Source organism: Carcharodon carcharias, chromosome 19 (assembly GCF_017639515.1).
Source record: "Carcharodon carcharias isolate sCarCar2 chromosome 19, sCarCar2.pri, whole genome shotgun sequence".
In the NCBI taxonomy this organism is placed as follows: Eukaryota; Metazoa; Chordata; class Chondrichthyes; order Lamniformes; family Lamnidae; genus Carcharodon; species Carcharodon carcharias.
The window spans coordinates 62,560,478-62,581,987 of record NC_054485.1 but is presented as its reverse complement, the minus strand read 5'-3'; the positions used below and the strand labels follow the sequence as shown (position 1 = coordinate 62,581,987).

General features: G+C 50.6%; 1 protein-coding gene across 6 annotated transcripts in view; it reads left to right on the top strand.

The window, feature by feature from the left end:
* The window catches only part of LOC121291511, an 81,401-nt gene that overhangs the window by 19,011 nt on the left and 40,880 nt on the right, over positions 1-21,510 (top strand). The window contains exon 6 of one of the 6 annotated variants that reach the window (XM_041212803.1): positions 2,453-2,546. The exons of the other annotated variants lie outside the window; for them this stretch is intronic. Coding sequence (XP_041068737.1) covers positions 2,453-2,523 — 71 coding nt within the window. The 3' untranslated portion in view covers positions 2,524-2,546. The remainder of the gene's footprint in view (positions 1-2,452; positions 2,547-21,510) is intronic. 6 annotated transcript variants of the gene reach the window in all.

Below are 21,510 nucleotides of genomic sequence, written 5' to 3'. Positions count from 1 at the left end.
TCCAGGCCTTTTTTTTTTTAGATTGCTATGTTGTGCAGGCCACAGCAAGCATTAAGGATATGGGGCACATGATCTGGAGTGTACTGCAGAGCCCTGCTGCTTTAAGACATGGATGGTCCTCTCAGTGACCATTCTGGTAGAAGTGTAGCCCTTGTTTCATTTCTGCACACCTGTTCTCACACCTTTTAGTGAGGTCATTAACCACGGCAGCAAGGGCTAGACTTCGCCCCTCAAAGCAATCGTTGACCTCGTTAATGAGCAAGAATTCCTCAGAATGAATGCATCATGGCAACTTCATGCACATCTCCCATGGAGAATTTTTTGCACGCTGTTACAGACAACCTTGTCATTCACAGAGTGAAAGCTGTTTCTGCTCATGGTGGTCGCAGGACTGTCAGTGATGGAGGCAGTTGCTGTTGACCATGGGACCTTGTAAAACCACATTGATGGCAAACTGGGCGATTTTACACCGATCCCCTGTGTGCCTGAGATGACCGCGACAACTCAAAAGTTAAGTGCGGTCATCACTCTCACAGCTACAGACAGAGCTGTCTGGACCAGTGATCTTGACCGCAGATCTTCACGCAGTAACGGCCATAGTTCTTCTACTGCCTGTTTGTTCAAAGGCACTCTTCTCACTCAATGCTCCTCACTAAAGTCTGCATAAACTGTGTAGCCTGTAAATTATTTTAAAGGGAAGGTAATATATTGCTCAGAAGCTGCCTCAGTCTTCTTTCCTTCATCCTCTCCTATTCCTATCCTAACTTTATAATGGAAGAGAAAGGAATTCTCAAACCTGGTTCTTAGTGTCTCATTGGGGCTCAGAAGTAAAGGGTCTCAGACCCCCAGGCCAATAGAAACATGTCCGGTGCCATCTGTGGAGAAAAAAGCAAAACAAAGTAATTTACTCAACAAATCTTTCGAGCTGCAGAAACTTGTTGACAAAGTTCCTGCCCCTCTTAAGGGTCAAAAGTTCTTCACTTCCGCCAGTCTCAGCTGATCCTTGAAGCAAGTGAGCTTTCAGAACTTTGTTCTGTTTTCAGCCTCAGTACATTGGAAGTGTCACTTCCAGAAATCTGCTGCCCTAATTCTGCTGCCTTCATAATAATACGTTTAAATGATCAGCCTTAATCTATCCGAATGGCGGAGCAGGCTCAATGGGCTGAATGATCTACTCCTGTTCCTATGTTCCTAACTTCAGTGGGGCTTGGTGGTGGTATGTGGAGTGGATCAGCACGTGCTCAGGAACTTGGCTCTATTGATTTTAAGTTGAAAAACCAGCAGAATTGGCTTCCACCTCAATCTGCAGAGTAGATTCAGTTGTCCTGATTTTGCACCACAGAACGCAAAACTTTCAGGGCTCTTGAGCTTAGTGAGCTTCTATTTACACTGTGCCTTTACCACATTGGCCCTCCATTTCCCTATTGCCATTTTAGCTTGTCTCCTTGATCATACGTTCCATAAATTACAGCACATTCAAAATGCTGTTCCGTGTTTTTGATCCCCACATATTCCCCCACTCCCATCATCCTCCTCTTTCTAAGATCCACTGCCTCCCTGGCCCTCAGTGAAACAGTTATATGATTATTAATCATACTTTTAAGCCCTATTCTGGACCCTAACACTACCTGCTCGATCTGTCAGTCATACATTCATGACCTCAACACCTTATCTGCTATCAAGTGCCCACTGTTCTGGTCACTACATCCTTGTCTTCCTGTCTTACCAGCTCCCTGCTCTCAAAAGCTGCCTCAGAGCACATATTCTGACTCTGCCTTCATTTCTTGTGAATTATTTCCCAAGAAAGTTATGGATTGCTCTTGAAAGATCGAATGTTTTGGTCCCAGTAGACAGGCCCTGTTTTCTGTTCCGCTCAGAGTTGCTTTCTTATAGGCAATTTTTAAAGTGTAGCAGAAAGATTTCTGAGGGCTGTTGGGGTCCAGGAATTGTCACACCAAGGAAAGAAAAGTAAACCATGCAAGATGGACTGTCGTATAACCACATTAAATTTTGTGCAGCTTTTTCTCAGAAGATTAAATAGGTTGGATGAAGTTAGAAACATAGAAAAATAGAAGCAAGAATAGGTCATTTGGCCCTTCAAGCCTGCTCTGCCAATCAGTACGATCATGGCTGATCCTCTATCTCAATGCCATACTCCCACTCTCTCCCCATACTCCTTAGCGCCTTTAGATCATCCTTACTTCTTAAATATATCCAGTGACTTGGCTTCCAAAGCCTTCTGCGACAGAGAATTCCACAGGTTCACCACCCTCTGAGTGAAGAAGTTTCTCCTCTTCTCAGTCCTAAATGGCCTAGCCCGTATCCTGAGACTGTGACCCCTTGTTCTAGACCCCCCAGCCAGAGGAAGCACCATCCCTGCATCCAGTTTGTCTAGCCATGTCAGAATTTTATACGTTTCAATGAGATACTTTTTCATTCTTCTAATCACCAGTGAATATATGCCTAGCTGGCCCAGTCTCTTCTCATACGATAATCCTGCCATCCCAGGAATCAGTCTGGTGAACCTTTGCTGCACTCCCTCTATGGCAAGTATATCCTTTCTTTGGTAAGGAGACCGAAACTGCACACAATACTCCAGGTGTGGTCTCACCAAGGCCCCGTATAGCTGCAGTAAGACATCCTTGCTCCTGTACTCAAGTCCTCTTGCAATGAAGGCCAACATACTATTTGCCTTCTTAGCTGCATGTTTGCTTTCAGTGATTGGTGTACAAGGACACTCAAGTCCCTTTGTACATTAACATTTCCTGATCTATCACCATTTAAATAATACTCTGCCATTCTGTTTTCCCTACCAAAGTACACTTCTCCACGTTATACAGCATCTGCCATGTATTTGCCCACTCACTCAACTTGCCTAAATTGCCTTGAAGCCTGTTAACATCCTCCTCAGCACTCACATTCTCACAAGTTTTGAGTTGTCAGCAAACTTGAAAATATTACATATGGTTCCCTCATCCAAATCATTAATATATATTGTGAATAGCTGGGGCCCTAGCACTGATCCCTGCGGTACCCCACTATTCACCACCTGCCACTCTGAAAAAGACCCATTTATTCCTACTCTCTGTTTTCTGTCTGCCAAACAAGTTTCAATCCATGCCAATATATTACCCCCAATCCCATGTGCTTTCATTTTGCACGCTAACCTCTCATGTGGGACTTTATCAAAAGATTTCTGAAAATCCAAATACACCACAATCAGTGGTTCTCACTTATCTATTTGTCCTCAAAAAACTGCAGTAGGTTTGTTGATCATAGCTGGTTGCTAGAAAAGTGGTTACAATGGCCCAGTGGCTGGACAGCCCTTTTTTGTTATACTTTTCTTTTCATTTCAATGCATCTGCTATCCTTTTGCCCATTTAATTGATAGGTCTGATGTCTTGATTGGTTTAATCTCAACTGCACTGCTTGCTTGACATGTAGCTAAACGTCATCAGCTTTTTTTACAATATTATTGGAGTTATTATTAAAGTTTGACACTTTAGTGCAGTACTGAGGGAGCATAACACTGTTGGAGGTGCCGCCTTTCGGATGAGATGTTAAACTGAAGTCCCGGCTGCTTCTTCGGTTGGATGTAAGGGATTCCATGGCACTATTTCAAAGAAGCGCAGGGGTATTATACCAAGTGTACTTGCCAATATTTATCCCTCAATCAATGTCACAAAAATAGGTTATTCATTCATTGTCACAATCATGTGTGTGGGAGTTTGCTGAGCGCAAATTAGCTGCCACGTTTTCTACAATACAACTGTGGCTACACTTCGAAGAGTACTTTATCGACTGTAAAGCACTTTGTGACATCCAGTTGTCATGAGAAGTGCTATATAAATGCAAGTCTTTTCTTTGCCAACACCCTTCTTTGTACTTTTTGCACTCTTGTTACATGATCCAACCCCAAAATGAACATCCCACCCTCACCCCTCCATTACTAAACCATCTACCTGGCCAGCCTCCCATTCTCCACCTGTCGTAAAATTCACTTCATCCAAAATTCTGACCGTATCCTACCGCGTAGCAAGACCCTTTCACCCATTGCCTGCTCAAGGACAATTAGAGATGGCCAATAAATGTTGCCTTTGCCGATGACCCTCACACCCCAAAGATAAATAAAAATAAAATTACCCTTGTTCTTGATGACTTACATTTGCTTCCTAACCCCCAATTATTCAAACTTAAAATTCTCATCTTTGGGCTGAAATCCCATCATTGGTCTTGCCGTTCCCTAACTCAATAACCTTTGCCAGCCTTATAACCTGCTTCACCGCTCCTGCCTCCCGCTTGATTCACCCCATTATTGGATATTTGCCGTCAGCCATCCATGCCCAATGCACTGGAACTGCCTTTACCTCTCACTTCACCCGTATAAACCCACCCAATTAACAGGCTTAAAATTAACCTTCCTACTATCTCCTTTGTTGTAGCATCCATTTTTGTCCAAGTACACCCTTGAAAAATGAGTTCTGAGATGTTTTTCTGGATTGATAGTAGTATAGGAGTGAAAACTGATTTTGTCCAATGACTGAACAACAGCCTTTCCCTGTAACCAAGTTAGAATCACTGACATGTCATAGTCGTTCTAACAACCTCCAACCCTTCACTCACAGCCGCAGGGTCAGCATGAAGCTCACTGCTCACAACCCCACGGTCATAAAACCATGAGACGTAGGAGCAGAAATAGGCCATTCGGTCCATTGTGTCTGCTTCGCCATTCAATGATATCATGGCTGATCTGCTAACCCTTAACTCCACTTTCCTGTCTTTTCCCCATAACCCTTAATTCCCTTACTGATTAAAAATCTTTCCATCTCAGCTCTGAATATACTTAACCCAGCCTCTACAGCCCTCTGTGGTAAAGAATTCCACAGATTAATCACCTCTGAGTGAAGAAATTCCTCATCTTTGTCTAAAATGAGCGACCCTTTTCTCTGAGTTTATGCCCCCTGACCCTAGACTTTCCCACAAGGGGAAACATCCCCTCAGCATCTACCCTGTCAACCCTCTTAAGAATCTTATATGTTTCAATAAGGCCACCTCTCATTCTTCTAAACTCCAATGGGTATAGGCCCAACCTACTCAACCTCTCCAAATTAAAAAAATACCTCCTTCCTGGGATCAACCCAGTGAACCTTCTTTGGATTGCCTCTAATGCCAGTACGTAGAACCATAGAAAAGTTACAGCACAGGAGGAGGCCATTCGGCCCATCTTGTCCATGCCAGCTGGAGGACACCCAGGTGCCCTTTCTAATACCACCTTCCTGCACCCGGCCCATAGCCCTGCAGCTTAAAGCACTTAAGGTGCAGATCCAGGTACTTTTTAAGAGTTTAGAGTTTCTGCCTCTACCACCAACTTGGGCAGCGAATTCCAGACAGCCACTACTCTCTGCGTAAAAAAGTTCTTCCTCATGTCCCCCCTAAACCTTCTGCCACTTAACTTGAATCTATGTCTCCTAGTTCTAGAATTCTCCATGAAGGGAAACAATTTTATCCTGTCCACTCTATCTATTCCCCTAATAATTTTGTACACCTCAATCAAGTCACCTCTCAGCCTTCTTTGTTCCAAGGAAAATAACCCCAACCTATCCAATCTCTCCTCATAGCTACACTTTTCTAACCCTGGCAACAATCTTGTAAACCTCCCCTGCACTCTCTCCAGAGCTATTATGTCCTTCCTGTAATGTGGTGACCAGAACTGCACACAATACTCCAGTTGTGGCCTCACCAGTGTTTTGTACAATTCCAACATTATATCCTTATTTTTATATTCTATACCTCTGCCAATGAAGGAGAGCATTCCATATACCTTCTTTACAACCTTGTCTTCTTGAACTGCTACATTCATGGACCTGTGTATTTGTACGCCCAGATCTCTCACTTCATCTACCTCTCTTAGTATATTCCCATTGTGTAATCCCTGTAACTGTTTGACCTCCCTAAATGTATGACCTCACACTTGTGTATGTTAAAATCCATCTGCCACTTTACCACCCACTCCACCAACCTTTCTATATCTTTTTGGAGATCATGGCTCTCCTCTACACTATCCACTACTCGGACAATCTTTGTGTCATCTGCAAATTTCCCAATCGTGCCCCCCATGTTCACGTCCAAATCGTTAATATATAACACAGACAGCAAGGGTCCCAACACCGAACCCTATGGAACACCACTTGAGACTACTTTCCATTCGCAAGGGCATCCATCGACTATTGCCCTTTGTTTCCTGTTACAAAGCCAACCTTTTATCCAGTTTGCCATGTTACCCTGAATCCCATGGGCTTTTACTTTCCTGACCAATCTGCCATGTGGGACCTTGTCAAATGCCTTGCTAAAATCCATGTACACAACATCCTCTGCACTACCTTCATCAAACCTTCTTGTCACTTCCTCAAAGAATTCAATCAGATTTGTGAGGCAAGACCTCCCTTTAACAAATCCATGCTGACCATCCCTGACTAGTCCATGTCTTTCCACATGACAGTTAATCCTATCTCTCAGAATTGATTCTACTAATTTGCTCACCACTGATGTAAGACTAACTAGCCTATAATTGTTTGGCTTTTTAAAACCATTTTTAAACAATGGAACTATGTTTGCATTTCTCCAGTCCTCCAGTACCTCCCCTGTATATAGTGAAGATTGGAAAATCATCCTCAGAGCTTCTGCTATCTCCTCCGTGACTTCCTTCAGCAGCCTTGGAAACAATCCATCTGGCCCTGGTGACTTATCAACTTCGAAGGATTTCAACCCTTCGAGTACTTCCCCTCTCTTTATGACTAACCTGTCCAATATCTTGCAGTGTTCCTCCTGAACTACTATATCTGTAGTTTGTAAATGTGGAGACAAAATATTCATTTAAAACCCTTCCCACAGACTCTGCATCTACACACAAGTTTCCATCTTCATCTCTGATAGGTCCCACTTTTTCCTTAACTAACCTTTTAGCATTAATGTATTGGTAAAACATCTTTGGGTTATCTTTAACTTTCCTTGCTAATCTTTTTTCGTGCCCTCTCTGATTTCCTTATTTCCTTTTTACTCTGCCCCTGCACTTCCTATATTCACCTAGGCTAGTGCTTAGTTCTTTGTGCTTATTGTACATTTTCTTTTTCTGTTTGATCTTCCCCTGTATTCCTCTAGATAACCAGCGGGGTCTAGATTTGGCAGTACCACTCTTATTTTTGCAGAGGACATGTCTACTTTGTACAATTAGGATCTCTCTTTTTAGAGCTTCCCACTGGTTTCCAATGTTTTATCCTCCAGCAGTGCTGTCCCGTCCACCTCAGCCAAGTCCCTTCTCATTTCTGCAAAATTTGCCTTCCCCCAGTTCAAGACTTTTACTCCTGCCATATTTCTGTCCTTTTCCATGGTAATGCTAAATCTAACTGAATTGTGATCACTGTCCCCGATATGATCGCCAACTGTCACTTCACCCACTTGCCCTTCTTTGTTCCCCAAGACTAGGTCTAGAATTGCATCTCCTCTCATTGGGTTTGTCACTAATTGGTTGAAAAATTTTTTCTGGACACACTGCATGAATTTTTCTCCCTCAGTGCCCCTTATATTGTTTGAATCCCAGTTGATATTAGGATAGTTGAAGTCTCCTTCTTGTTCTTACAAGCAGAAATTTGCCTACATATTTGTTCTTCTATCTCCCTCTGACTATTTGGGGGCCTGTTGTATACTCCCAATAGTGTGACTGTCCCTTTTTTATTTCTAAGCTCAATCCATAAAGCCTTGTTTGTTGACCCATTTAGTATCTCATCCCTTCTCACAACTGGAATTGATTCTTTAACCATTAGTGCTACCCCCCTCCTTTTTTATCTCCTCCTCTATCGTGTCTGAAGACTCTATAACCAGGGATATTAAGCTGCCAGTTTTGTCCCTCCTTTAGCCAGGTCTCCGTCATAGCAATGACATCCTGCTGCCAGGTGTCTACCTGTGCCCTTAATTCATCTACCTTGTTTGTAATACTCCTTGCATTGAAGTATAAACTTCATGTCTATCACAACGTCCCTAGCTAATGTTCTACCTCCATTTTTCTGATCTGAATCTGAGCTATCTGATCCTACTCCTGGGATCCCATCATCCTGCCACACTAGTTTAAATACTCCCCAACAGAACTAGCAAAAGCCCCCGCAAGAACACTGGTCCCAGCTCTGGCTGGGTGCAGCCCGTCTGGTTTGTACAGGTCCCACCTTCCCCAGAACCGGTCCCAGTGCCTCAAGAATCTGAATCCCTCCCGGCTACACCATCTCTCCAGCCATGTGTCATTTGGTCTATCCTTTTATTCCTGCTTTCCTTAGATAAGAGGACCAAAACTGTTCACAGTATTCTAGGTGTGGTCTAACAAGTGCCTTGTATAATTTTGGCAAGACTTCCCTATATTTATACAGGGTCAATGTGATACTCGCCACTCCCATTCCTGGGTCTGTGTGGCACTCCCCATTCATTCCCCCCTCACTCCCCCAGGAACCTAAGAAATAGGAGCAGAAGTAAGTCATTCGGTCCATCGAGCCTGCTCCGCCTTTCAAACAGATCATGGCTGATCATCTTTCCCTACGTCATTTTCCTGCACTATTCCCTTATCCCTTGATTTCATTGGTATCCAGAAATCTATCAATTTCTGTCTTGAACACGCTCAATGATTGAGCTTCCACAGCCCTCTGGGGTGGAGAATTCCAAAGATTCACCACCCTCTAAGTGAAGAAATTCCCCCTCATCTCAGTCTTAAATGGCCTGCTCCTTATTCTGAGACTGTGTCTCTGGTTCTAGACTCACCAGGGCAAACCTCCTATCTACATCTACCCTGTCACGCCCTTTAAGAATTTTGTAAGTCTTAATGAGATCAACTCTCATTCAAAACTCTAGAGAATACAGGTCCAGTCTCCTCAATCTCTCCTCATAAGACAATACTGCCATCCTAGGAATTGGCTTGGTGAGCCTCCGTTGCACTCCCTCTATGGCAAGTATAACCTTTCTTCTGTAAGGAGTCCAAAACTGTACACAATAGTCCAGGTGCACTCTCACCAAGGCTCTAAAAGATTGCAACAAGACATCTTTACTCCTATACTCAAATCCTCTTGTGATAAAGGCCATCATTCTATTTGCCTTTCTAATTGCTTGCTGTACCTGCATGCTAGCTTTTAGTGATTCATGAACAAGCACACCCAGGTTGCTTTGGACATCAACACTTTCCAAACTCTCACCATTTAGGAAATACTCTGCCTTTCTGTTTTTTTTATGAAAGTGGATAGCTTCACACATTTTCACATTATTTTCCATCTGCTCACACACTTAGTCTGTCCAAATGCCCTTGAAACCTCCTTGCATCCTCTTCACAACTCACATTCCCACCTAGTTTTGTGGCGTCAGCAAATTTGGAAATATTACATTTGGTCTCTACATCCAAATCATTTCTATAGGTTGTGAATTGCTCTGGCCCCAGCACTGATCCTTGGGATACCCCACTAGTAATAGCCTACCATCCTGAGAATGACCCATTTATACCTACTCTTTGTTTTCTGTCTGTTAACCAATCTTCAATCCATGTCAGTGTATTAATTCCAATCCCATGTGCTCTAATTTTATTTACTAACCTCCTATATGGGACCTTATCAAAAGCCTTCTGAAAATCCATATACACCACATCTACTGATTCTCCTTTATCTATGCTACAAGTTACATACTCAAAAATCTCCAACAGGTTTGTCAAACTTGATCTCCCTTTCAAAAATCCATGTTGACTCTGCCCAATCTTATCATTATTTTCTAAGTGTCCAGTTATCACAACTTTTATAATAAAATCTAACATTTTCAGTACTACTGATATCAAACTAACAGGTCTGTAGTTCTCTGTTTCCTCCCTCCCTCCTTTCTTAAACAGTGGGGTGACATTTGCTACTTTCCAGTCTGCAGGAACCTTTCCAGAATCTATAGAATTTTGAATGATGACCACTAAATGCATCCACTATCTGCATAGCCATCTCCTTCAACACCCTAGGATGTAGCTCATCTGGTCCAGCAATTTAACAATCTTCTTTCCCATTAATTTTTGAGTACTTCTCCTCCTCTTTCAGGTACCAGGCCCTAAGAGGGCATTGGTGACCATGGACTTCCATTGGATTTGTCCATGATTATGTTTGGCAAAGTACTGCAGTGCTTTGCCGTTGCCTTCTGCAGTATGGCTGACCAGGAAACTCTCCCGTTCTTACCAGCTGCTATCAGGCGTATTGGAAGGATTTACAGGCGGATAATCAACCTGTTTGGCTCCAAAGCAGCGACACAACCCACTGCACCACAAGACCCCAATATTTGAGTCCTACTTTTTCATTAATTCTGGTGTCTTTCAGCTCTTCGTTTTTGCAATGCCTTAGTCCCCTAGTATTTCTGGGGAAAAAATTATGTACATTCATGAAGACAAACACAAAAAATAATCCAACTTTGTTCTTCTCCGCCGATACTGCCAGACTGGCTGAGTTTTTCCAGGTATTTCTGTTTTGGTGACAAAAAATAATTGTTAGTTTCTCTGCCATTTCCCTATTCTCCATTGTAAATTCCCCTATTTCCACCTGCAATGCACCCAGATTTCTTTTTGCTAACCTTTTCCAGGGACAGTGTGATCTACCCCTTTCACAGCCCCAGGGTCAGTGTGATCATCCCCACTCTCAGCCCCAGGGTCAGTGTGAAACTGCCCACACCCTGCCCCAGGGTCAGTGTGATAGTCCCCACTCTCAGCCCCAGGGTCAGTGTGAAAGTCCCCACTTTCAGCCCCAGGATCAGTGTGATACCCCCCACTCTCAGCCCCAGGATCAATGTGATACCCCCCAATCTCAGCCCCAGGGTCAGTATGATACTGCCCACACCCTGCCCCAGGGTCAGTGTGATAGTCCCCGCTCTCAGCCCCAGGGTCAGTGTGATACTGCCCACAACCTGCCCCGGGGTCAGTGTGTTACTCCCGATTCTCTGCCCCAGGGTCAGTGTGTTCCTCCCCACTCTCAGCCCCAGGGTCAGTGTGATACTCCCTACTGTCAGCCCCAGTGTCAGTGTGATACTCCCTTCTCTCAGCCCCAGGGCCATTGTGATACTGCCCACACTCAGCATCGGGGTCAGTGTGATACACCCCAGTTTCAGCCCCAGGTTCAGTGTTATACTCCCCACTCTCAGTGCCAAGGTCAGTGTGATACTTCACACACCCTGCGCCAGGGTCAGCATGTTACTCCTTACTCTCAACTGCATGGTCATTGTATTAATCCCCAATCTCAGCCCCAGGGTCAGTGTGTTACTCCCCACTCTCAGCCTGAGGGTCAGTGTGATACTGCTCACACCCTGCCCCAGTGTCAGTGTGTTACTCCACACTCTCAGCCCAGGGTCAGCGTGGTACAGCCCACACCCTGCTCCAGGGTCAGTGTGTTGCTCCCCACTCTTGGCCCAGGGTCAGCATGATACAGCCCACACCCTGCCCCAGGGTCAGTGTGTTACTCCCCACTCTCAGCCCCAGAGTCAGTGTGCTACTCCCCACCCTCAGCCCCAGGGTCATTGTGATACTGCCCACTCTCACCATCAGGGTCAGTACGATACTACCCCCTGTCACCCCCAGGGTCAGTGTGATACTCCCCACTCTCAGCCCCAGGGTCAGTGTGTTACTCCCCACTCTCAGCCCCAGGGTCCGTGTAATACAGCGCACACCCTGTCCCAGGGTCAGGGTGTTACTCCCCACTGTCAGCCCCAGGGTCAGTGTGATACTGCTCACACCCTGCCCCAGGGTCAGTGTGGTAAACCAAGCTCTCAGCCGCAGGGTCAGTGTGTTACTCCCCGCTCTCAGCCCCAGGGTCAGTGTGCTACTCCCCACTCTCAGCCCAGGGTCAGCGTGGTACAGCCCACACCCTGCTCCAGGGTCAGTGTGTTGCTCCCCACTCTTGGCCCAGGGTCAGCATGATACAGCCCACACCCTGCCCCAGGGTCAGTGTGTTACTCCCCACTCTCAGCCCCAGAGTCAGTGTGCTACTCCCCACCCTCAGCCCCAGGGTCATTGTGATACTGCCCACTCTCACCATCAAGGTCAGTACGATACTAACCCCTGTCACCCCCAGGGTCAGTGTGATACTCTCCACTCTCAGCCCCAGGGTCAGTGTGTTACTCCCCACTCTCAGCCCCAGGGTCCGTGTGATAAAGCGCACACCCTGTCCCAGGGTCGGGGTGTTACTCCCCACTGTCAGCCCCAGGGTCAGTGTGATACTGCCCAAAACCCTGCCCCAGGGTCAGTGTGGTAAACCAAGCTCTCAGCCGCAGGGTCAGTGTGTTACTCCCCACTCTCAGCCCCAGGGTCAGTGTGCTACTCCCCACTCTCAGGCCCAGGGTCAGTGTGATACTGCCCACAACCTGCCCCAGTGTCAGTGTGTTACGCCCGACTCTCAGCCCCAGGGTCAGTGTGTTACTCCCCATTTTCAGCCCCCGGGTCACTGTGATACTTCCCTCTCTCAGCCCCAGGGTCAGTGTGATACTCTCCACTCTCAGCTCCACGGTCAGTGCGATACTCCCCACTCTCAGCCTTAGGATTAGCATGATACTTCACTCTCTCAGCCCCAAGGTCAGTATGATACTCCCCACTCTCAGCCCCAGGGTCCGTGTGATACTCCCCACTGTCATCCCCAGGATCAGTGTGAGACTTCCCTCTCTCAGCCCAAGGGCCAGCGTGACACTCCCCACTCTCAGACCCAGGGTGAGTGTGATACTGCCCACACCCTGCCCCAGGGTCAGTGTGTTACCCCCCACTCTCAGTTTCATGGTCAGTGTGATACTTCCCTCTCTAAATCCCAGGGTCAGTGTGATGCACCCCACTCTCAGTCCCAAGGTCAGTGTGATACTTCCCACACCCTGCCCCATGGTCGGCGTGTTACTCCCCACTCTCAGCCCCATAGTCAATGTGATAGTCCCCAGTCTCAGCCCCAGGGACAGTGTGGTACTGCCCACACCCTGCCCCAGGGTCAATGTGTTACACCCCACTCTCAGCCCCTGAGTCAATGTGATACTCCCCACTCTCAGATCCCGGATCACTGTGATATTCCGCACTCAGCCCCTGGGTCAGTGTGCTACTCCCCACTCTCAGGCCCTGGGTCAGTATGATACTGCCCACACGCTGCCCCAGTGTCAGTGTATTACTCCACACTCTCAGCCCAGGGTCAGCGTGGTACAGCCCACACCCTGCTCCAGGGTCAGTGTGTTACGCCCGACTCTCAGCCCCAGGGTCAGTGTGTTACTCCACACTCTCAGCCCAGGGTCAGCGTGGTACAGCCCACACCCTGCTCCAGGGTCAGTGTGTTACGCCCGACTCTCAGCCCCAGGGTCAGTCTGATACTCCCCACTCTGAGCCCCAGGGTCAGTGTGATACTGCCCACAACCAGCTCCAGAGACAGTGTAATACACCCCACTCTCAGCCCCAGGGTCAGTGTGTTACTCCCCACTCTCAGCCCCAGGGTCAGTATGATACTGCTCACACTCTGCCCCAGGGTCAGTGTGTTACTCCCCACTCTCAGTCCCAGAGTCAATGTGATAGTCCTCACTCTCAGCCCCAGGGTCAGTGTGATACTGCCCACACCCAGCCCCAGGGACAGTGTAATACACCCCACTCTCAGCCCCAGGGTCAGTGTAATACTTAACTCTCTCAGCCCCCGGGTCAGTGTGACACTCCCCTCTCTCAGACCCAGGGTCAGTGTGATACTTCCCTCTCTGAGACCCAGGGTCAGTGTGATACTTCCCTCTCTCAGGCCCAGGGTCAGTGTGATACTGCCCACTCTCTGACCCAGGGTCAGTGTGATAGTCCCCTCTCTCAGCCCCAGGATCAGTGTGATACCCCCCACTCTCAGCCCCAGGGTCCGTGTGATACTCCCCACTGTCATCCCCAGGATCAGTGTGAGACTTCCCTCTCTCAGCCCAAGGGCCAGCGTGACACTCCCCACTCTCAGACCCAGGGTGAGTGTGATACTGCCCACACCCTGCCCCAGGGTCAGTGTGTTACCCCCCACTCTCAGTTTCATGGTCAGTGTGATACTTCCCTCTCTCACCCCCAGGGCCAGTGTGATACTCCCCACTCTAAATCCCAGGGTCAGTGTGATGCACCCCACTCTCAGTCCCAAGGTCAGTGTGATACTTCCCACACCCTGCCCCATGGTCGGCGTGTTACTCCCCACTCTCAGCCCCATAGTCAATGTGATAGTCCCCAGTCTCAGCCCCAGGGACAGTGTGGTACTGCCCACACCCTGACCCAGGGTCAATGTGTTACACCGCACTCTCAGCCCCTGAATCAATGTGATACTCCCCACTCTCAGATCCCAGATCAGTGTGATATTCCGCACACAGCCCCAGGGTCAGTCAGATACTCCCCACTCTGAGCCCCAGGGTCAGTGTGATACTGCCCACACCCAGCCCCAGGGTCAGTGTGTTACTCCCCACTCTCAGCCCCAGGGTCAGTATGATACTGTCCACACTCTGCCCCAGGGTCAGTGTGTTACTCCCCACTCTCAGCCCCAGGGTCAGTGTGATACTGCCCATACCCAGCCCCAGGGACAGTGTAATACACCCCACTCTCAGCCCCAGGGTCAGTGTGTTACTCCCCACTCTCAGCCCCTGGGTCAGTGTGCTACTCCCCACTGTCAGGGCCTGGGTCAGTATGATACTGCCCAGACCCTGCCCCAGTGTCAGTGTGTTACTCCACACTCTCAGCCCAGGGTCAGCGTGGTACAGCACACACCCTGCTCCAGGGTCAATGTGTTGCTCCCCACCCTCGGCCCAGGGTCAGCGTGAAACAGCCCACATCCTGCCCCAGGGTCAGTGTGTTACTCTCCACTCTCAGCCCCAGGGTCCTTGTGATACTGCCCACTCTCAGCATCAGGGTCAGTACGATACTACCCCCTCTCACCCCCAGGATCAGTGTGATACTCCCTACTCTCAGCCCCAGGGTCATTGTGATACTGCCCGCAGTCAGCATCAGGGTCAGTGTGATACACCCCAGTTTCAGCCCCAGGTTCATCGTTATATTCCCCACTCTCAGTGCCAAGGTCAGTCTGATACTTCCCACACCCTGCCCCAGGGTCAGCGTGTTACTCCTCACTCTCAACCGCAGGGTCAGTGTGATAGTTCCCACTCTCAGCCCCAGGGTCATTGTGTTACTCCCCACTCTCAGCCCCAGGGTCAGTGTGATACAGCGCACACCCTGTCCCAGGGTCAGGGTGTTCCTCCCCACTGTCAGCCCCAGGGTCAGTGTGATACTGCTCACACCCTGCCCCAGGGTCAGTGTGGGAAACCAAACTCTCAGCCGCAGGGTCAGTGTGTTACTCCCCACTCTCAGCCCCAGGGTTAGTGTGCTACTCCCCACTCTCAGGCCCAGGGTCAGTGTGATACTGCTGACAACCTGCCCCAGTGTCAGAGTGTTACGCCCGACTCTCAGCCCCAGGGTCGAGTGTGTAACTCCCCATTTTCAGCCCCCGGGTCACTGTGATACTTCCCTCTCTCAGCCCCAGGTCAGTGTGATACTCTCCACTCTCAGCTCCACGGTCAGTGTGATACTCCCCAGTCTCAGTCTTAGGATTAGCGTGATACCTCCCTCTCTCAGCCCCAAGGTCAGTATGGTACTTCCCACTCTCAGCCCCAGGGTCCGTGTGATACTTCCCACTCTCAGCTCCAGGTTCAGTGTGATACTTCCCTCTCTCAGCCCCAGGGTCAGTGTGATACTCCCTACTCTCAGCCCCAGGGTCATTGTGATATTACCCACTCTCAGCATCAGGGTCAGTGTGATAAACCCACTCTCAGCCCCAGGGGCAGCGTTATTCTCCCCACTCTCAGTCCCAAGGTCAGTGTAATAGTTCCCACACCCTGCCCCAGGGTCAGTGTGTTACCCCCCACTCTCAGTTTCATGGTCAGTGTGATACTTCCCTCTCTCAGCTCCAGGGTCAGTGTGATGCGCCCCACTTTCAGCCTCCGGGTCAGTGCGATACTTCCCTCTCTCACCCCCAGGGTCAGTGTGATACTCCCTACTCTCAGCCCCAGGGTCATTGTGCTACTACCCACTCTCAGCATCAGGGTCAGTGTGATAAACCCACTCTCAGCCCCAGGGGCAGCGTTATACTCCCCACTCTCAGTCCCAAGGTCAGTGTGTTACTTCCCACACCCTGCCCTATGGTCGGCGTGTTACTCCCCACTCTCAGCCCCAGGGTCAGTGTGATGCGCCCAACTCTCAGCCTCCGGGTAGGTGCGATACTTCCCGCTCTCAGCCCCTTGGTCAGTGTGATACTTCCCACACCCTGCCACATGGTCGGCGTGTTACTCCCCACTCTCAGCCCCAGGGTCAGTGTGATACTGCCCACACCCTGCCCCAGGGTCAGTGCGATACTCCCGACTCTCAGCCACTGGGTCAGTGTGACTCCCCACTCTCAGCCCCAGGGTGTGTGAAACTCCCCACTCACAGCCCTAGGGTCAGTGTGATACTGCCTCCACCCTGCTCTAGGGACAGTGTGATACTGCACTCACCCTGTCCCAGCGTCAGTGTGATACTCCCCACTCTTAGCCACAGGGTCAGTGTGACACGCCACACACCCTGCCCAGGGTCAGTGTGATACTTCCCTCTCTCAGCCCTAGGGCCAGCGTGACACTCCACACTCTCAGACCCAGGGTGACTGTGATACTGCCCACACCCTGCCCCAGGGTCAGTGTGTTACCCCCACTCTCAGTTTCATGGTCAGTGTGATACTTCCCTCTCTCAGCCCCAGGGTCAGTGTGATATCCCCACTCTCAGCCGGGTCAGTGTGATACTCCGCACTCTCAGCCCCAGGAACAATGTGATACTCCCCACTCTCAGCCACAGGGTCAGTGTGACATTCCACACACCCTGCCCCAGGGTTAGTGTGATTCTCCACACACCCTGCCCCAGGGTCAGTGTGATACTGTCCACACCCTGCCCCTGTGTCAGTGTGTTACTCTCCTTCTCAGCCCAGGGTCAGTGTGATTCAGCCCACACACTGCCCCAGGGTCAGTGTGTTACTCCCCACTCTCAGCCCCAGGGTCAGTGTGTTACTCCCCACTCTCAGGCCCAGGGTCAGTGTGATACTGCACACACTCAGTCCCAGGGTTACTGTGATACTCCCCACTCTCAGCCCCAGGTTCAGTGTTTTACTCCCCACTCTCAACCCGAGGGTCAGTGTGATACTCCCCACTCTCATCCCCAGGGTCAGTGTGCTACTCCCCACTCTCAGCCCCAGGGTCATTATGATACTGCCCACTCTCAGCATCAGAGTCAGTGCTATACTTCTCCCTCTCACCCCCAGGATCAGTGTGATACACCTTTCTCTCACCCCCAGGGTCAGTGTGAAACACCCCACTTTCAGCCCCAGGGTCAGTGTTATACTCCCCACTCTCAGACCCAATGTTAGTGTGATACTGCCCACGCCATGCCCCAGGGTCAGCGTGTTACTCCCCACTCTCAGCCCCAGGGTCATTGTAATACTGCCCACTCTCACCCCCACGGTCAGTGTGATATACCCCACTTTCAGCCCCAGGGTCAGTGTTATACTCCCCACTCTCAGTCCCAAGGTCAGTGTGACTTCCCACTCTCGGCCCCAGGGTCAGTGTGATACTTCCCTCTCTCAGCCCCAGGGTCAGTGTGATACTTCCCACTCTCAGCCCCAGGCTCAGTGTGATACTCCCCACTCTCGGCCCCAGGGTCAGTGTGATACTTACCTCTCTCAGCCCCTGGGTCAGTGTGATACTTTCCTCTCTCAGCCCCAGTGTCATTGTGATACTGCCCACAGCCTGCCCCAGGGTCAGTGTGATACCCCCACTCTCAGCCCAAAGGTTAGTGTGTTACTCGCCAGTCTCAGCCCCCGGGTCATTGTGATACTCCCCACTCTCAGTCCCGGGGTGTGTGATACTCCCTACTCATAGCCCCAGGATCAGTGTGGTACTGCCTCCACCCTGCCCTAGGGACAGTGTGATACTCCCCACTCTCAGCTCTAGGCTCAGTGTGACTCCCCACTCTCAGCCCCAGGGTCATTGTGATACTCCCCACTCTCAGCTCTAGGGTCAGTGTGATTCTCTCCACTCTCAGCCCCAGGGTCAGTGTGTTACATGCCACTCTCAGCCCCGGGGTGTGTGATACTCCCTATTCATAGCCCCAGGGTCAGTGTGGTACTGCCTCCACCCTGCCCTAGGGACAGTGTGATACTCCACACACCCTGCCCCAGGGTCAGTGTGGTACTGCCCACACCCTGCCCCAGTGTCAGTGTGTTACTCCCCTTCTCAGCCCAGGGTCAGTGTGATACAGCCCACACCCTGCCCCAGGGTCAGTGTGTTACTCCCGATTCTCAGCCTCAGGGTCAGTGTGTTACTTCCCACTCTCAGACCCAGGGTCAGTGTGATACCCCCACTCTCAGCCCCAGGGTCAGTGTGTTAATTGCCACTCTCAGCCCCTGGGTCATTGTGATACTCCCCACTCTCAGCCCCAGTGTCAGTGTGATACTTCCCTCTCTCAGCCCCTGGGTCAGTATGATACTGCCCATCTCAGCCCCAGGGTCAGTGGATAATCCCCACTCTCAGCCCCAGAGTCAGTGTGATACTGCCCACTCTCAGCCCCAGGGTCAGTGTGATACTCCCCACTCTCAGCCCCAGGTTCAGTGTGATACTGCCCACAGCCTGCCCCAGGGTCAGTGTCATACCCCCACACTCAGCCCCTTCGTCACTGTGATACTCCCCACTCTCAGCCCTAGGGTCAGTGTGATTCTCTCCACTCTCAGCATCAGGGTCAGTGTGATTCTCTCCACTCTCAGCATCAGGGTCAGTGTGATTCTCTCCACTCTCAGCCCCAGGGTCGGTGTGTTACTCCCCATTCTCATCCCCAGGCTTAGTGTGATACTCCCCATCTCAGCTCCAGGGTCAGTGTGATCCTCCCCATTCTCAGCTCCAAGGTCAGTGTGATGCTCCCCACTCTCAGCCGGGTCAGTCTTATACTCCGCACTCTCAGCCCCAGGGTCAGTGTGACACTCCACACACCTTGCCCCAGTGTCAGTGTGATACTCCACTCACCCTCCCCCAGGGTCAGTGTGATACTGCCCACGCCCTGCCCCCGTGTCAGTGTGCTACTCCCCAGTCTCAGTCCCAGGGTCAGTATGATACTGCCCACACCCTGCCCCAGTGTCAGTGTGTTACTCTACACTCTCAGCCCAGTGTCAGTGTGATACAGCCCACACCCTGCCCAAGGGTCAGTGTGATGCTCCCCACTCTCATCCCCAGCGTCAGTGTGATACTCCCCACTCTCATCCACAGGGTCATTGTGCTACTCCCCACTCTCAGCCCCAGGGTCATTGTGATACTGCCCACTCTCAGCATCAGGGTCAGTGCGATACTTCCCCCTCTCACCCCCAGGATCAGTGTGATACTCCCTTCTCTCACCCCCAGGGTCAGTGTGATACTCCCTACTCTCAGCCCCAGGGTCATTGTGATACTGCCCACTCTCAGCATCAGGGTCAGTGTGATACACCCCACTCTCAGCCCCAGGTTCAGTGTTATACTCCCCACTCTCAGTCCCAAGGTCAGTGTGATTCTTCCCACACCCTGCTCCAGAGTCAGTGTGATACTGCCCACTGTCAGCCCCAGGGTCAGTGTGATACTCCCCATTCTCAGCCCCAGGGTCAGTGCGATACCCTCCACTCTCAGCCCCAGGGTCACTGTGATAATCTGCACACTCAGCCCCAGGGTCAGTGTGACACTCCCCACTCTCAGCCCCAGGATCAGTGTGATACACCCCACTCTCAGCCCCAGGGTCTGTGTGATACTGCCCACAGCCTGCCCCAGTGTCAGTGTGTTACTCCCAACTCTCAGCCCAGGATATGTGTGATACAGCCCACACCCTGCCCCTGGGTCAGTGTGTTACTCCCCACTCTCAGCCCCTGGGTCAATGTGTTACTCCCCACTCTCAGCCATAGGGTCAGTGTGATACACCCCAATCTCATCCCCAGGGTCAGTGATATACTCCCCACTTTCAGTCCCAAGGTCAGTGTGATACTTCCCACACCCTGCCCTAGGGTCAGCGTGTTACTCCCCACTCTCAACCGCAGCGTAAATGTAATAATCCCCAATCTCAGCCCCAGGGTCAGTGTGATACTGCCCACACCATGCCCCAGGGTCAGTGCGATACTCCCCACTCTCAGCCCCAGGGTCAGTGCGATACTCCCCACTCTCAGCGCCAGGGTCAGTGTGTCTCCGCACTCTCAGCCCCAGGCGCAGTGTGATACTTTCCTCTCTCAGCCCCAGGGTCAGTGTGACACTCCCCACTCTCAGCCCCAGGATCAGTGTTATACTCCCCACTCTCAGTCCGAAGGTCAGTGTGATACTCCCCACTCTCAGCCCCAAGGTCAGTGTGATGCTCCCCACTCTCAGCCGGGTCAGTCTTATACTCCGCACTCTCAGCCCCAGGGTAAGTATAATACTCCCCACTCTTAGCCCCAGGGTCAGTGTGATATTCCCCACTCTCAGCCACAGGGTCAGTGTGACACTCCACACTCCCTGCCCCAGGGTCAGTGTGATACTCCTCACACCCTCCCCCAGGGTCAGTGTGATACTGCCCACACCCTGCCCCAGTGTCCGTGTGCTACTCCCCACTCTCAGGCCCAGGGTCAGTATGATACTGCCCACACCCTGCCCCAGTGTCAGTGTGTTACTCCACACTCTCAGCCCAGTGTCAGTGTGATACAGCCCACACCCTGCCCCAGTGTCAGTGTGATACTCCGCACTCTCAGCCCCAGCGTCAGTGTGATACACCCCATTCTCAGCCCCAGGGTTAGTGTTATACTCCCCACTCTCAGCCACAGGGTCATTGTGATACTGCCCACTCTCAGCATCAGGGTCAGTGCGATACATCCCCCTCTCACTCCCAGGTTCAGTGTGATACTCCCTTCTCTCAGCCCCAGGGTCAGTGTGATGCGCCCCACTCTCAGCCTCAGGGTCATTGCGATACTTCCCTCTCTCACCCCTAGGGTCAGTGTGATACTCCCTACTCTCAGCCCCAGGGTCATTGTGATACTGCCCACTCTCAGCATCAGGGTCAGTGTGATACACCCCACTCTCAGCCCCAGGGTCAGTGTTATACTCCCCACTCTCAGTCCCAAGGTCAGGATGATACTTCCCAAACCCTGCCCCAGGATCGGCGTGTTACTCCCCACTCTCAGCCCCAGGGTCAGTGCGACACTCCCGACTCTCAGCCTCAGGGTAAGTGTTATACTCCCCACTCTCAGTCCCAAGGTCAGTGTGATACTTCCCACACCCTGCCCCAGGGTCAGCATGTTACTTCCCGCTCTCAACCGCAGGGTCATTGTAATAATCCCCAATCTCAGCCCCAGGGACAGTGTGATACTGCCCACACAATGCCCCAGGGTCAGTGCGATATTCCCGACTCTCAGCCCCAGGGTCAGTGTGATAATCCCCACTCTCAGCCGCTGGGTCAGTGTG